General features: G+C 40.6%; 1 protein-coding gene across 1 annotated transcript in view; it reads left to right on the plus strand.

Moving 5' to 3' along the window:
- The window catches only part of TRPM1 (transient receptor potential cation channel subfamily M member 1), a 153,753-nt gene that overhangs the window by 117,540 nt on the left and 17,547 nt on the right, over positions 1 to 18,666 (plus strand). The window contains exons 19-22 of the mRNA XM_030188493.1: positions 4,696 to 4,947; positions 11,162 to 11,336; positions 17,476 to 17,496; positions 18,045 to 18,189. Of these exons, the coding sequence (XP_030044353.1) occupies positions 4,696 to 4,947; positions 11,162 to 11,336; positions 17,476 to 17,496; positions 18,045 to 18,189 (593 nt within the window). The remainder of the gene's footprint in view (positions 1 to 4,695; positions 4,948 to 11,161; positions 11,337 to 17,475; positions 17,497 to 18,044; positions 18,190 to 18,666) is intronic.

Here is an 18,666-nt window from a genome sequence, read left to right on the forward strand (position 1 = left end):
TAATGGGCTTTGGTTTCTTTTTTAAATTAACTACAGTATTCATTGCTGCTGGTTTTCTCCCTGCTTGCTCCTCGACTAGTTCTTGTCCTTTCTTAATTCTTAATACTGACATCAGTGATGAAGAATGCTGCTCCTGCTGGAGTTATTTCCTTTATGAATTATGAGTAGGATTACAATTTGGCTTCATTGTTATCAGAACAGATGGATCCAGTCCTCTCCAATGATACATATACGGCGACATTTTAGAAAGAATGTTCAAATTGGAACTGAAATGTCTAGGTCAGAACATCTTAAGTTCTGCTATTATTTTAGAACAAGACCTGACAACGTAGGGCCTGTTTGTTTATGTGCTGGTTATGTGCAGCATGAGCATCAGTTTTTAAAAAATAAATATGTAAAGCATCAATGGGTGAAAACAGGCACATGAACCGTTATGAACATAAACATTTATCTTAGCCATTTTATTTGGATTTTAAAAGTATAAGGGTCCAATAATCAAATCTCAAAATGGTGGCCGTGACTTCATGTGGCAATCTCACAAGGCTGGCATGGGAAGTCATGGCATCCATTTTGACTGCAGAAGTGGCATGGGCAGGAGCAACTGGAAATCACTCCTGCTCCAACAAGACCACTAGATCACCAAGGTTTGTAAGGTAGGCCTGGAGAGGTTCCTACAGGTCGTAGGAAAGGTTGAGGAAGCAGAGAATAGATAGTGGTTGTACTTTTACTTGGTGGGGGGGGGGGAGTCAGTTTCAGTCAAAATTGGGGGAAGAAGTTTCATAAGTACATAATTATTGCCACACTGAGACAGACCAAAGGCCCAGCATCCTGTTTCCAACAGTGGCCAATCCAGGTCACAAATACCTGGCAAGATCCAAAAAAAGTTGAATATATTTTAAGACACTCATCCCAGAAATAAGCAGTGGATTTTCCCCAAGTCAATTTAATAATGGTCTATGGAATTTTCCTTTAGGAAGCCGTCCAAACCTTTTTTAAACCCTGCTAAGCTAACCACATTTACCACATTCTCTGGCAATGAATTCCAGAGTTTAATTACACATTGAGTGAAGAAACATTTTCTCTGATTCGTTTTAAATTTACTACTTTGTAGCTTCATCGCATGCCCCCTAGTCCTAGTATTTTTGGAAGGAGTAAACAAACGACTCACGTCTACCCATTCCACACCACTCATTATTTTATAGACCTCTATCATATTTCCCCTCAGCCGTATTTTCTTCAAGCTGAAGAGCCCTAGCCGCTTCAGCCTTTCCTCATAGGGAAGTCGTCCCATCCCCTTTAACATTTTTGTCGCCCTTCTCTGTACCTTTTCTAATTCCACTATATCTTTGTTGAGATGCGGTGACCAGAATTGAACACAATATTCGAGGTGCGGTCGCACCATGGAGCGATACAAAGGCATTATAATGTCCTCATTTTTGTTTTCCATTCCTTTCCTAATAATACCTAACATTCTATTTGCTTTCTTAGTCGCCGCAGCACACTGAGCAGAGGGTTTCAACATCTCATCAATGATGATGCCTAAATCCCTTCCTTGGTTGGTGACTCCTAATGTGGAACCTTTCATTACGTAGCTATAATTCGAATTCCTCTTTCCCACATGCATCACTTTGCACTTGCTCACATCAAACATCATCTGCCATTTAGACACCCAGTCTCGTAAGGTCCTCTTGTAATTTTTCACAATCCTCTTGCGAATTAACAACTATTTTCAGCCAAAACCATAGCATGGCCAAATTTGAATTTTGAGATGGTTTCAAGCTGAAACCAAAATTCAGGCAGCCTCTAGTTTGTGTGCTTGTTTATGTACATCTAAAATGTGAATGGTACTTCTAAAATAGGCGCTATGCTTGTAAAACTGATTTTCTTAAGGAAATCATAACTAAGTTCACACATGCAGTGGAGTAAAACCAGAATTAGATTAGCTGTCTGGAAAATATGGAGTAAACTAACAGCTAAAAATGTGCACAGGAAACATGTCCAGTCATTTTTAGATTTTTTTTCCTGATTTTTGGACATTTCTTTTTCAGTTTACTTCATACATTTGTTATTTTAAAAAAGTTTGGAATGAGCATTAGAATTTTTTTTAATAAGAATTAATTCATAGGCCAACACATGTTAAATCAACTGAACATGCACTAAGGGGTCCTTTTACTAAAGTGCGCTAAAAATGGTCTGCGGTAGTGTAGGCACATGTTTTGGGTGCGTGCAGATCCATTTTTCAGCGCACCTGCAAAAAATATCTTTTTAAAATTTTTGCCGAAAATTGTCGTGCAGCAAAATAAAAATTGATGCGTGTCCATTTTGGGTCTGAGATCTTACCACCAGCCATTGACTTAGCGGTAAGGTCTCACACATTAAACAGGCAGTAATGACCTAAGCGCGAAGCTGGTGCATGTCAGAAAATAAAAATTATTTTTCAGACGCAGGTAGCGGACGTGCACCAAAAATGATGTTACCGCAAGGGCCACCTGGTAGCCGGGTGGTAACTCCAAATTGGAATACGTTGGGCATGCCTAGGCGCTTACGCAGCTTAGTAAAAGGGACCCTCAATTTCTCAAGGCATGCTAACCAACTGAAAGCCTACAATGAATGTACAGCCCTACTAGCAACCTCACAGGAAAATGTTAGAGCTGTGCTATTTACTGATGGACTTTCGAGGACACCTCTAATGAATATATATGAGATGGTATACTATCTCATAAGTATGCATTAACTTGCAAGTCAAATGATAAAAATCCTGATCTGTTTGCTGTTTGAGGACTGGAAGTGAATACCACTGAAGATGACCAAAATAAGCATACTATATAAATGTTCTCTAATTCAGAATCATGGAATTAAAGACAACTGAAGATGCTTGATAACTTCAACTAATGGATTTTGGTATCACAAGCTGATCTCAAATAGAATAACAACCTAATATATATTGACACCACAATTTCAATTCAGTGCCTTTCAATTTTCTAGTGGACAGACACACCTAGCCAGATGGATTTTCAACATTACCATAATAAATATGTATGAGATTAATTTTCATATCTGATGTGTATTCATTTTGGCAATCCCGAAAACTCAACTGGCTGGGTGAGCCTCCAGGAAATTTGAGAAGCACTGATTTAAATACTACACATATAAGTTGTAGTATATTGGATATATTTTCTTATATATTACATTACTGGAAAATGTTACATTATATTACCAGGAATTTATATTCCACTCACACCAAAATTTATGGTTTCAAGTGGATTACAACTAGAATGAACCAGAGACAAATGACTGGGAATTACAAAAATATTTATGACAAAAATCAATAAATCTAAAACAGAATCATCGTGCAAGAACAGATTTCTTTAAAAAAATATCCTTGGTCAACCTACAAAAAGAGTAATAAACTAAACTTGTAACAGATGTTGACAAAACATTCCAATATTTGGCAGCTTGATAATAAAATGTGAAAAAATTATTTTTGGCCCAAAACTCTTAAAAGTTGGAAGGGATAATATAAAGATGTTGCAGGTAATAATTCCCAAACCCAACACTTTAATTAAAGGAAACATAAACTGGAGCATATCCCTGGACTATTTTATAAACAAAACAGCATAGTTTAAAAATTATTCTGCTTTCTATTGGCAGCCAATGAAGTTGAATATACTAAGGAGAAACAGTCAAATTTCTTTAGCAAACATAGGGGTCCTTTTACTATGGTGTGCTGAAAAATACCTGCGCTGGTGTAGACGCATGTATTAGACACCTGCAAAAAGCACTTTTTTGGGCAGAAAATGAACATGCAGCAAATTAAAAATTGTCCCACGATAAAGTCTCATGAATTAACCAGGCGGTAATCATCAGCGCATGTACACTGCCAATTACTGCCCGGTTATTGCCGTGCACTAGAAATTTTTCGGCATATGAAGGGGACACGTGTAAAAAATGAAGTTACCGCCCGGGCCACGCGGTAGCTGGGTGGTAGTTCAAAATTGATGCACGTAGGATGCGCGTACGCACCTATGCTGCTTAGTAAAAGGGCCCCATATTAATCGAATCACAGTGTTTTGTATGGTTTGTAGCTTTCTTAATATATTCTTAATACAACATAAATAGATTATGTTTATGTTTATTGATATTCCATCTTTACATTGCAATAGATTATATTACAATAGTCCAACTTGGCCAAAATTAATGCCTGCACCACCAGCTTCAACTTTTCTTGAGATAAATATGTTCTAACTCATCTGAGATTGAACATTATCCAAAAACAACTCCTAGCTAGTTCCTTCACATGGGTGTCCCATGTTAAATTCTGGTCTAACATAATACCTAAGATCTTTAAGGAGGGTTCCAATCTATAATTTATAAAATAACAGAAACAATATATATGAATCAGAAAAGCTGAAATAAAATTTAAAATAATGCTTATTATCCTGTTATAAATCACCAATCTGAAGATATACATGAGTGAATTCACTGATTTGTATTTTCTTTATACACCACTTCTAGGTACAAAATATCATTAAAGCATAATTGTAGCTTTAAATGCTCAATAAGTCTTATAACATGAGAAGGTATTTGGAGATGCATGCACAAAATCTGTATGAGAGTAACATTTTTTCATGCTGCATGCTTTTTAAAATCACCCTCACCATTTCAGTAAGTATGTATCTTACTCTTTGATTTCAGATTCTGATGTCAGAACCAGGCAAGCTGAGCCAGAAGGTGAAAGTCTGGCTTCAGGAATACTGGAATATCACAGATCTTGTTGCTATTTCAGTGTTTATAGTCGGAGCGATTCTTCGCCTGCAGAATGAGCCCTACATGGGCTATGGAAGAGTCATCTACTGTGTTGATATCATTTTTTGGTATATTAGAGTACTAGACATCTTTGGTGTAAACAAGTACTTGGGACCTTATGTCATGATGATTGGGAAGATGGTTAGTATTTATAATATGCTGGATAGACCCTTAGAACATATTTAGAAATGCTGCAAAGTAAAGGGACCCTTTTGCTAAGCGGCATTAGGCACTTACGCATGCCTAATGCAGAAAAATGACCTAACACAGGATGCACTAAATTGTTTTGTGTTATTTTTGTCATCTGCACGTGCTAAGCACACGTTATTTATTTTTCATTCTTTTTTGTTGCAGAGGGTGTATCAGGGCAAAGAATGTGCATGGGTACTCTAATTAGCTATTTATTTATTTGTTTAGTTATTTCTTGGGATTTATTAACCGCCTGTATGAAGAGATTAACCCAAGGCAGTGTACAGTAGGTACAGTTTACCATAAAACTTATAATTTTGTTAAAAGCATAACAATAGTAAAATAACCAAGAATAAACACAAATACAATAAAGGATGCTGACCTTACCACTGCACTAACTGGTTAGTGCATCCATAACGCAGGAGTCCGTAGTGTCTCTTAAATAGAAGGCAGGAAGTGCTCCCGTGATAATTTTTTTTAATGGCTGCATGCTAATGCTAACATTAGCATGTAGCCATATATGAAACAAATAGAAAAAAAGCCCTTTTTGATGGCTGCACTAGAAATGGGCATAAGGTCAGATTCTAAATAAGTACACATGGTAAACATTTCCGGCTAAGCATATTCTATAAGTGGCACCTAGATTTAGGTGTGGTATATAGAATACGCTTAGTTCAGTGGTTCCCAAACCTGGTCCTGGAGGCATCTCAGCCAATCAGGTTTTCAGGATGTCCATAATGAATATTCATGAGCGAGATTTGAATGCAGTAGAGGCAGTGCATGCAAATCTCTCTCATGAATATTCATTGTGGATATCCTAAACTCCTGACTGGCTGGAGTGCCTTCAGGACTAGGCTTGGGAACCACTGGCTTAGTTGATATTCCAGTGCCTAAAACTATATGCCTCCATTTACACCAATGAAAATGTGGCGTAAATGGAAGTGCATAGATTTCTGCACACTGGGCCATATTCTGTAACTATATGCATACATTTATGAAATGCTCATTTCCCCGCCCATGACCACTCCCCTTTTGAACTACACATGTTAGAATTTAGGCGCAGTTCATTGCAGAATATGCTTAGCAAGTTGTGCACATAAATTCTAATCATTGCCTATTAGTGTGCATTATTGCTTGTTAGGTGCTGTTCTTAATGTTGATTAGCTTGTTAAGCCAATTAAGTTACACACGTTGTTATGGAATACGTTTAGATTTCAGTGCGGAATGCTAGGTGCACTATAAAGAATCCGGCAGTTAGCCACTCAGAAAAAAAACACCTATGCGTATTCTCTAAAGTACGCCTAAATTTTATAGAATACTCCAAGTGCCGGTCAACATATGTCAATTACGCCAACTAAAACCTGGTTGTAAATCTCGAAGCCTAAATTAGCATGTGTATTCTATACCCACATGCATAGATTTTAGAACTGCCCATGACCCGCCCATTTCACGCCCATAACCACACCCACTTTTTAACTATGCTACTTAGAATTTATGCGCACCACATTACAGAATAACAGAATATGCTTAGACAGTAGTGCGCATAAATTCTAATTAATGACAATTAGTGCTGATAATTGCTTGCTAACATCCAATTATCAGCACTTATTAGCTTAACTAATTAGGGGGCCCTTTTTCTAAGGCGTGCCCAAAAGTGGCCTTTGCTGGTGTAGGCACATCTTTTGGATCCGCACTGGCCCATTTCCTCAGCATGCCTGAAAAAAAAGAGATTTTTTTAAATTGTGCCAGAAAATGGACATGCAGCAAAATGAAAGCCAGCGCAAGTCCATTTTCAGCCTGAGACCTTAATGCTACCCATTGACTTAGCGGTAAGGTCTCACACGCTAACTGGGCGGAAGCATGCAACGCGTGCCAACTGCCAATTACCGCTGGGTAAGCGCCCCGCAGTAGAAAATATTTTCTACCACGTGTTTTGAGCGTGTGCCAAAAATAGAATTACCACCGGGGCATGCCGTAGCAGGGCGGTAGTGCCAATTTGATGCACACTGGACGCACTTAGGCACCTAAGCACCTTTGTAAAAGGGCCCCACAGTTAAACGTATTATTATAGAATATGCTTTGATTTCTGCATGGAAATCTCAGCATGATATATAGAATCCCAGAGTAAATGTGTTATTAGTAAATAGGATCCATTGCAAAAATGGAGCAAGTGGTAAATAACGCACATTAAAGCATTTTCATGCATCCTTATGTGGTTGCGCATGTTAATAAATGGTATAAAAAGGAGCTTATTTTAGAAATGATTTTTACTACTTACTACTACTACTTATCATTTCTAAAGCGCTGCTAGATGTACGCAGCGCTGTACACTTGAACATGAAGAGACAGTCCCTGCTTGACAGAGCTTACAATCTAATTAGGACAGGCAAACAGGACAAACGAGATAAGGGAATATTAACATTATAGACATGCATAAAGCAGTACTAGATGTTTATATTGTATAAATGTTTCAATCCATATTTTACAAGGCCAGTATATCTACATCTAAAACTGAAAAATATGCATGTGACAAGAGACATAGGGGTCCTTTTACCGAGGTGCGCTGAAAAATGGCCTGCGGTAGTGTAGACACATGTTTTGGGCGCACACAATTATTTTCAGCGCACATGTAAAAAATGCCTTTTTTAAAATTTTTGCCGAAAATGGACATGCGGCAAAATGAAAATTGGCACGCGTCCATTTTGAGTCTGAGACCTTACTACCAGACATTGATCTAGCGGTAAAGTCTCACGTGGTAAATGGGTGGTAATGACCTACGCATGTCAAATGCCACTTGGCGCACGTCTGATACGCATGTCCGAAAATAATTTTTTTGAACGTGCTCCAAAAATGAAATTACTACAAGAGCCACACGGTAGCCAAGCGGTAACTCCATTTTTGCGCACGTTGGGCGTGCGTAGATGCTTATACGGCTTAGTAAAAGGGCCCCTTAGTCTGTGCATGTTTTGGGCAGGACTAGTGTGGGCCTAAAAATAAGCCTACACTTCCCATTTTATATGAGGAATACACATCAATGTCCAACAAATGGACTAACACTTGCTACTCAGGACATCTAGATTTCAGACTCCATTGGAAGAATTAAGGGAGGTTGCCCCCCTTAATCCCCCAATGGTTGATGTTCCTCCACCCTGCCACAAAAAATGTAAAACTGACAAGGGATATTGGATTCTATAACAGCATAGACAAAATAAACATGGGAGGGGGGTTGGTATCAACGTGGGCTACTGTTAAGTAGGACTATTTTAGCACATGGCCTTATTTGTTGGTTGTCCAAAGAGCAGTATAGAAAATTGTAATTGTATTTCTATATATATAAATATTTTTGTTGTAATTGTCATATCCTCATAACGTTTTGGGTTTTTACCTGGTCCATAACCACATTTTCAGGATATTTCAGGGGGCTCTTCTAATATCATGACAGGGAAATTTTAGAGGGAATGTATGAATTCCACAAATACTCGTACGCAATCATGTCATATGCTTTTATTTACTTTCCTTACATGAAGATCAGTAGCCCTGTTTAAAGCCCCTTCCAGTTCCGCCCACTGTTTCCCCACTTCCCTTATTTCCTCCCACCCTGCCAGCTCCTCCCTTCAGGTATTTCCCCATGTTGCTGAAGTTCTGTTTGAAATCCAGGACTTTAAGGACCCTTTTATCAAGCTGTGACAAAAGGGGGCTTTTGTTGGTGTCGGCATGTGTTTCATTCACGCCGAGGCCCCCTTTTACTGCAGTGGGTAAAAGCGAAGTCTTGCTTTCTGGCAGGAAATGGCCATGCGGCAAGTAAAGCACTTGCCGCGAAGCCATTTGGGGGGGGTAGCCCTTGCCATCACCCATTGAGGTGGTGGTAAGGACTCCCGTGCTAACCTGGTGGTAACCACCGGGTTCACTCCAATGCTACAAAATATAGCGCAGGATATGACAGCGCACTAGGGGTGGGAAGCCCCAATTTGACATTTCATCCTTTAGATTGTAAGCTCCTTTGACATTTCGTCCTTTAGATTGTAAGCTCCTTTGAGCAGGGACTGTTCTTCTCTGTTAAACTGTACAGCGCTGCGAAACCCTAGTAGCGCTCTAGAAATGTCAAGTAGTAGTAGTAGTAGTAGAAGTACCACCAGGCTGCTGCAGTAGCCCAGCGGTACTTCCTGTTTAGCTAGCAGTAAGTCCGCTTTGTAAAAGGAGCCCTTAGTTTGGTGTGTCCAGACTCCACCTCATCTGTTATATCAAATCTCACCATGTAGTGATCACTGCCACCCAGGTCGGTGCAACCCAAACATTAGACACACATTTTCTCGATTCATGAGTACTAAATTCAGCATCAGTCTTCCTGACTATTAATCACTGGATATATTATAAAATGTCACAGTACGTGCTAGTAATGCTTTTGTGTAGTAAAGAAATAATTGGTATCACATCCATAGCTGTGATCTCCAAGTCATATGATCCATTCTTATCTCCAAGTCATGTGATTTAAAGGGTAATGACCCACATTTTCCCTGTGAAATTACAGTGCTACCTTCATTTTGTCAAGCTGTAATTGTGTGATTATGTTGTTTTTGACTCCTATACTTATAAAACACTGAGGTCTAGCTTGGATAATCTAATTACTATTTTTATACAGCTGTTCCAAAGCTTTTCTCTATAAAACACTCCACTTGCTTGACTCCGAAGGACAGTTTTTATAGTGATCAAAGGCTTTGTTTCAGAATGTTTTCTCCCGTTCAGGGCTAGATTCTATATATCACGCCTAAAAAATCTGAGTGGATAAAAAATATGCCTAGGCATATTCTATAAAGCATGCCTAGACTGAGGCGTACTTTATGGAATACACCTAAATTTTGGCATGGTTTATAGAATACACTGAACGTTCATTCATATGACTAAATTTAGTAATGGGCATTTACATCAAGTAAAACTTGGTGTAAATGACGCGACTAAATTAGGCATGGACCAGGAGTATTCTATAACAATGCGCATAGATTTTATAAACGCCCACAACCCGCTCATTCCATGCCCATGATCATGCCCCCTTTTCAGCTATGCATATTAGAATTTATGCACATCACTTTATAGAATACGCTTAGACAGTTGTGCACGTAAATTCTAATTAATGCCAATTAGTGTAAATAATTGCTTGTTAATTTGCAATTTATCAGCACTGATTGGCTTGTTAACTAATTAAGGGGTCCTTTTACATGTGTTTTGGGTGCGCACAGAATCATTTTTCAGCGCACTGTAAAAATGCCTTTTTTAATTTTTGTTGAAAATGGACGTGTGGCAAAATGAAAATTGCCGCACGTCCATTTTAGATCTGAGAACTTACTGCCAGCCATTGACCTAGCAGTAAAGACTCACGTGGTAATCAGGTGATAATGACCTGCGCGTGTGAAATGCCACTTGGCGCGCGTCCAATATGCACATCCAAAATAAAAAATATTTTTTGGACACGCGTATCAGACACACACCAAAAATGAAATTACCGCAAGAGCCACGCAGTAGCCGGGTGGTAACTCCATTGTGGCGCGCACTGGGTAAACGTAGACACTTACGCAGCATAGTAAAAGTGCCCCTCAGTTGTGCGTGCAAATCCAGAATACAACTGGATTTGCGTGACAACTTAAGTCACGTTATATAGAATCAGGGAGTCAATGTATATAGAAAGACATAACCTCCCTATTTACAAAGCCCTAAGGGCTGCTGGTGTGGTAATGCCCACTACTACCCACTTTACTGTCTTTTTAAAGTACCATCAGAATAAGAGCGATGTTTTCAATCTTCACCATATTAGTGTGATAATTACTACTACTACTTATCTTTTCTAAAGCGCTACTTGAACATGAAGAGATAGTCCCTGCTCCACAGACCTTACAATCTAATTAGCACAGACAAATATATTTTCTGGTGCACATACTGGATGTGTGTAAAAAATGAAATTACAGCCCTGGCCACATGGTAGACGGGCAGTAGTTCTGAATTAGCGCACATTGGGCATGCTTAGGCACCTATGCAGCTTAGTAAAAGGGACCATCACTTTCAATGGGCTGTGTCGGCATTGCCACGTGGCTTTGTAAATGGGGGGGGGGGGGGGGGGGGAAATTATAATGTTTTCAAAGCAGTTAAGTGACAATATTGTTTGTTCCTTGTACAGATGATTGACATGCTCTATTTTGTGATCATCATGCTTGTGGTACTGATGAGCTTTGGAGTGGCTCGTCAAGCCATCCTGCACCCAGATGAGGAGCCCTCATGGAGACTTGCTCGCAACATCTTCTACATGCCTTACTGGATGATCTATGGAGAGGTGTTTGCAGACCAGATAGACCGTAAGAATAAAGTTCATAGTAAGATTCTGTTTGCTGATTCTGAGGCAGGTGATCAGACTCAAATTAATTGTCTTTCTTAATTTAAAAACAGTAGATACAGTGCAATCCACTTTAGTGCAAGGGTCTGGGACCAAAGAAATACATGCAGTTAACCGGAGCATGCACTTAACCGTTGTGACCCAAAGAAGCTTGGCATCTGATAAACATATGTACAGTACTGTTTATTATACGTACAGTATACAGTCTCCATTAACTGACATTATACAGTCTCCGTTAACTGACGTTGGGCTTACTTGAAGTAATCAGTGATAGTCCTCTGTACACTATTGTGTCTGTGAGTTCCATAGACCAGCCTGCTTATAATCGAAAGAGAAAAATGCCTATATTGTGACCCAAATCGGGAGATAGACGTTTATCTCCCAAAAACGAATAAAGCGGTATAATCAAAAGCTGAATTTGGACGTTTTCAACTGCACTCCGTCGCGGATGCGGACAACGTTGATGGGGGCGTGTCGAAGGCGTGGTGAAGGCGGAACTGGGGCGTGGTTATCTGCCGATCAGAGATGGGCGCCTTTCGCCGATAATGGGAAAAAAATATGCGTTTTTAGCGAGAATTTAGGGCACTTTTCCTGGACCCTGTTTTTCCACGAATAAGGCCCCAAAAAGTGCCCTAAATGACCAGATGACCACTGGAGGGAATTGGGGATGACCTCCCCTGACTCCCCCAGTGGTCACGAACCCCCTCCCACCACAAAATATGCCGTTTCACAACTTTTTATTTTCACCCTCAAATGTCATACCCACCTCCCTGGCAGCAGTATACAGGTCACTGGAGCAGTGGACTTCAGGCAGGTGGACCCAGGCTCATCCCCCCCCCCCCCCCCACCTGTTACACTTGTGCTGGTAAATGGGAGCCCTCCAAACCGCCCCCCAAACCCACTGTACCCACGTGTAGGTGCCCCCCTTCACCCCTTAGGGCTATAGTAATGGTGTAGACTTGTGGGCAGTGGGTTTTGAGGGGGATTTTGGGGGCTCAACACCCAAGGGAAGGGTGCTATGCACCTGGGAGCTGTTTTACCTTTTTTTTTTTTTTTTTTGTAAAAGTGCCCCCTAGGGTGCCCGGTTGGTGTCCTGGCATGTGAGGTGGACCGGTGCAGTACGAATCCTGGCCCCTCCCACGAATAAATGTCTTGGAGTTATTCGTTTTTGAGCTGGGCGTTTTCGGTTTCCATTATCGCTGAAAAACAAAAACGCCCAGCTCAAAAAAAGATAAACGTCCATGTTTTTTCGAAAATACGATTCGGTCCGCCCCTTCACGGACCCGTTCTCGGAGATAAACGCCCATGGAGATAGGCGTTTCTGTTCGATTATGCCCCTCTATGTCTGCCAGACGGTAAAAACTGTCATAGCACTGACATCCAGTGGCCTCCAGATAGGCCCGCACGGTGTTGAGACTCTCCAGCACTCTTGCAAAAGTGACAGGAGGTTGTTGAATTTCGTCAGCATGTGCCTCGCTGCTCATTTCATCATCTGTTTCATCATCAGCCGTTGCCTGCGTGTAGGCGCATATCTCGACATCAGTGCTGTCGTCAGCTGTTTGTAGATCGTAATCAACAGCTACGTAGTGATGAAACTCCTCCTCAGTAACACCGGCTGGGATGTCAATAGCCTGTTCATCTGACGTGTTTGCAACAGCTGCATCTGTTTCGTCCCTATCCACATCCTTAACAAAGCTTGCCCGCTTGTAGCAGTTCACAATGGTTGCCTGTGTAACATGATTCCAGGCTTCTTTCTGCATATGTAGGGAATCCAACAGTGATAGATTATGAGCCAGTTCAACAGCACGTTTATTGCCAGTCTGGTCATCCATAACGCTCATCAGACGACGTAGCACAAGTGCCCGATAATGTTGTTTGAAATTGGCTATTATGTCCTGATCCATAGGTTGGATCAGAGAGGTAATGTTTGGTGGCAGGAAGACCACCTTGACATTAGACAGCCTGATATCATCACTGTTTGCAGCACAATTATCACAAAGCACAAAATCTGACACTTTTGTGCCCACATTCTAGTGTCTAACTTCTTTAACCATTGCTTACAAATTTCCCCAGTCATCCATGAATTTGCGTTAGCCTCATATGACACAGGAAGTCGCTTAACATTCTTGAAGCAACGGGGCTATTTTCTCTTTCCAATGACGAGTGGTTCCAACTTCTCACTCCCATCCATATTGCAGCAAAGGAGGATCGTCAGTCGGTCCTTCGACATTTTACTTCCTGTAGTTTTGGCTTGTTTGAATGCAAGTGTTCCATCAGGAATCACTCGCCAGTAGAGACCATTTTCGTCAGCATTGAAAATGTCACGAGGTGCAAACTCGTTGAAGATGGTAGGAAGAACTGAAACAACCCAATTTTCAGCACCAAAGTAATGAGGCCCAGATGCATGAACCATACGTAAAATAATCTAAAACGTAAAAGTGCTTACCGAATTTGAAAAAACGAAGAATGCACCAAAAAAAACAAGTCGCACATGATTGGTGTGGTATTGTAAAGTACAATGCATTACAGATTCGTTAAACTGTTGTAATCCCCGGCAGTAATCGGACCCTCAAGCATGCGCAGAGCAGCCAAGCATTATGCTGGCTGCTCTGCGCATGCCACAAACGTCAAAACAACAACCACCAAAAAAAAAAACACAAACACGTGGCTCCCCCCTTCCCCCTGTTTAAAATATAAAATCAAACCAAAAATAAAAAAAAGGATCGGGAGGGGGAAAAGGCGCTTGTCAAGAGCGTCCTGTATGGACGGCCTTGCCTCCCCCCCTCCCCCGAGGTCGCCGCTGCTCCCTGCTTCCCCATGTATTAAATAAAAAATCAAAACAAAAATCAAAAGTTTAGCAGCCCCGGCCCCCCTCCCTTCCTGTCTCTCTCTTTCTCCTTCTCCCACAGCTCCGCCTCCCACCATCCTCCGCCCCATGCCCCGCCCCCCTGAGGTCATCGCCGCCGCTCCCCCCTCCACCGGACCCCCCCCTCTGCCTTACCGGGCCCGTGCAGCGCCTCTCACCTCTGTGTGAAGGCACTGCACGGGCAAGAAGATCATCTGATTCCTGCGAGTCTTCAGGACTTCTCTCCTCCTTCTTCCCTGAGCTGGGCCCGCCCCCGTCTGACGTAAGTAACCTATGTAGGTTACTTACGTCAGACGGGGGCGGGCCCAGGTTAGGGAAGAAGGAGAGACATCCTGAAGACTCGCAGGGATCAGATTATCTTCTTGCCCGTGCAGCGCCTTCACACAGAGGTGAGAGGCGCTGCGCGGACCCGGTCTGACTTCACATTAAAAATATCGCGGTAACTGATTCGGTGCAATCGTCGGTATGGTTACTCGTTTGCATTCCGTTTTCATTAGCTGCTAGCATCGTCGAAAAATGGCCTTTAATGCATGCTACGGTTGAAAATTTCTTCGTTAAAGGGTCGTTAAAGGATTGTTAAAGTTTAGTGCATCTGGGCCTGAGTGTCTTGTTTTTCACCATGCTGTTTCTTGAATTTTATGTTGTTCCTCTCCTTCCATCTTTCCAACCATCCAACAGTGGCTTTGAATTCAGTTAGTCCAAGACTTTCAGCTAGCTGATTAGCTTTCTCCATAAGCAGTGGACCACTGACAGGAAACTGTCTGCTCCTGACTTGAGAAAACCACCGAAGAAGAGCATCTTCTACCTCCTCGGTTTTCCCGCCTGTGTGAATTTGTATTGTTTTGCCAGTCTTCCAGAAGCTGATCTTTCTGCTTCAAGAAACGTGAAATTTGACTGGGATTGACACCATATTCTTTAGCAATAGATGCTTGACTTTGTTTTCTAATTTTTAAAGAACTTCTATTCGTTCAGCCAGTGTTAAAGTCTTACAGTTGCGTGATGACGACAACGACTCCAGTGTACACTCTAACAACTTTCTTTCGCTTATTCTGCCTGTGGCAGTTAACCAATGAGATTTAAAATTTATCGCCCCTTTGTCACGTGCCAATCGGCTTTCATATTTCGTGCGTGCGCTTATGCGGAGTCTTTCCTGCAGAGGAGCGGTCTTAAACCATGCATATAAGCAGATCTTGCACTTATCAGTGGTGCACTAAACCGAAGTTTGTCCCCATAGAAATTGATGGCGCAAAAAACGGGACCGAAGTACGGCATGCAGTGAAACAGAGCATGCGCTTATCCGACGTGCACTTAAATGGAGTGCACTGTATAATGACTTTATATTCTTATGTATTTTAACCAAGACATCAACTTTTTCATTCAAGATTTAAGTAGTATGTTTGCTGTGTTGGTCTACTTTAAAGGTTAATATATAAAAACAAAACATCAAGGAATATAAAAGGTGATACTTTTTTATTGGATTAACTTAATAAAATTTTTACTAGCTTTTGGGAATTAATTTTGAAAATACAAACATTTTCATATGATTTCACTGTCTAGCAGATATCCACACTATGTAGAGATTTGCAGGGGTGTTGTGTGGGTGTGGCTTGGTTGGACTAAAATCTACACGTATAATCCTTATTTTAAAGGTGAATCAATGTGTATGGGGAAAAATTTCTATATCAGGATTTAAACCTGCTGAAAGGCACATATGAATTTTTTTTAAAAGAACTCGTTTTCGTTAGGCCTTTGCAATTTCATTATTCAAAACATAGGGAATTGTGATTGCTATGTTAGTCCGTTTGGATATATGGAAATAAGGGTCAACAACCAGGTTCTAGCTAACACCTTTTTATTGGACTAACTTAGGGCCCCTTTTACCAAACGGCAGTAAAAAGGGGCCCTGTGGTGGCATCGGCACGCAGGTTTGCCACATTGGAAGGCCCCTTTTTGTTGCCGCTGGTAAAAGGCTTTTTTTCTTTTAAGGAAGGAAATGGCCATGCAGTAAGTTAAACACATGCCATGTAGCCATTTCCTGGAAGAACCCTTACTGCCTCCTATTTAAGAGGTGGTAGGGACTCCGGCGGTAGCCTGGAGGTAACTGGGCAGCGTGTGGTGCTGCCCAATTACTGCTGCGCATGCCCCTGGCACTAGAAAATGTAAAAATATTTTCTAGAACCGGAATTGGCACAAGGCAGGAGCACGGCAGTAGGGCTGAATCGCCGTGTGCCAAGCTGACGCTACTCCTACCGTCCTTTTGTAAAAAGGCCCCTTAATGAATCTTTGACAAGCTTTTGAGAGTTATCCTGTGTTCATCAGGTCAATCTGCCAGAGGATATGGTAAAAGCAGTTAGCATAGCTGGGTTTAAAAAAAAGGTTTGGATAAATTAGAAGAAAAGGCCATAAACCATTATTATGGTAGACCTGGAGAAAGCCATTGCTTATCCATAGGGATAAGTAACATGGGGCCTTCCTACTTTTGGGGTCTTGCCAGGAACTTGTGATCTGGATTGGCCACTGTTGGAAACAGGATACTGTACTTGATGAACCTTTGGCCTGACTCGGCATGACAGCTCTTAGAAGTTAGCCCAATAAATAGGTATCACCTACAGCTAGCATGTTGACCCATATTTCCACATTATTCAAAAATAATGATTTGGTAGGGCTCTTGTTATGCTTCTCCTAAAATACCTTTGCTCCACACAAGATGGCATGGAGTTAAAGCTATTTCTTTAGCTCTTCTTAAGTCTATTTCCCCCCCAAAAAAAAATGGTTGACTCATTGGAGTAAATGAAGTTTACTTCATTTTACGCTCCTACAGTGTATTATTGTGGAACATTTAGGATGTTTTATTCAAATTATGTGACCCATTCTATGTATTTATATGTTGTGATGCATTTGATAGTTGGCAGCAGATGTTTGCGATTAAATAATAAAACAGATGTCTTCCATTTTCAGTGATCATCTGCCAATAGTGTTTTGTAATTGCTCTTATCTTCATAGCTGTGCTATTGGGGAAAATTGGAAGAATGAAAAATACACTCAGAATTATTGAATGCTATTATAGTAAACTTATTTTTAAAAAGCATTTGCTCTACTCTTTAATATTTTATGTTACTTGCATTTTCTTAATGGTATAACATCTGTCTTCACACAATGGTTCAACTTTCATTCCTATTGTCTTACTGTTCTCTCTTCTTCCTTTTTTTTATATAACTATTGGACTCCTCTAAAGTTTACGCCATGGAAATTAACCGTAAGTCTGTAGGGAAGGGGCATAATAGAGTTTATTAGTTAAGTTAATTATTATTTATCATTAATTCATATCAATATTTGTCTTTGAAAGGTTATTGATGTGATAAGTGCTTACTTTAGGAATGATAACTTGGGTGCATGCTCACTTCAAGTATTTGAAATATTATCAGTGACCTCATTCTGAGGAAAGTTTGCAAAAGAACCACAAGGGGGCCACCTTCACTTTCTTCCTGGGCCAAAGTTTCTGATATGATGAAAGAAGGATAACTCTTATAAACTAATCACAAATGTATTCTGTTAGTCCAGTAAAATGAAATCATCTACGACTTATCTGTTAACCCCTATTTCTACATGTTGAACAATATTCAGACATATTTTCAGCAGAGCCCTTGTTAGGTATTCAGGGGCATGATATGAGGAATACTGAATGAAAAGATCAATATGATTAATTAAATGCTTGAATATTTAAGGATAGAGACATCAAATTTAAAAACAAAAGTGGTCATTCCTTTTGGACAGGTGCTTGAACAGCTCTTTCTTTCACTTTAGCTCCATGTGGGGAAAATCTATATGATGATGATGGTAAACGCTTGCCTCCTTGTATTCCTGGGGCCTGGCTAACACCAGCCATTATGGCTTGTTACCTCTTGGTAGCAAATATCCTTCTAGTAAACCTGCTGATCGCTGTTTTCAAGTAAGTGTTTAACGTTTTGTCATGTACTTTTAACATATTTCCATAGTCTTTGACAACAGTCCTGCAGTATGGCTGGCTGCTGGGATATATCTTTAACAGTATGGACAGAGACATTTGGGTTGACTGGATGGATAATCTTTCTCTGCAATCACCTAATATCTTACTGTGTTACTAAGACAGACAATTTAAATATTTCAATCTAAATAGGGCAATTTTTTAAGCCATTTCTATGCATAAAGCAATGCTTGATCTAAGGATTAAAAAAAAACCCCAAAACAGCAAGGTGGCAAGTAACCAAGGCTGAACATGAGTAAAAGGTATCCAAAAGTTTATTTGCCAGTGGAAGAACTGACCCAATGAAAAGGACCACACAGACATAATCATATGGTACATACCAAGTCCTTCAAATCAATGACTTCACAGAGTTGTATAAACATGTAATACGACGTATCCTTGTACCTTGCTGTTTTTTGCTCT

The sequence above is a fragment of the Microcaecilia unicolor genome, chromosome 1, assembly GCF_901765095.1.
Source record: "Microcaecilia unicolor chromosome 1, aMicUni1.1, whole genome shotgun sequence".
NCBI lineage: Eukaryota > Metazoa > Chordata > Amphibia > Gymnophiona > Siphonopidae > Microcaecilia > Microcaecilia unicolor.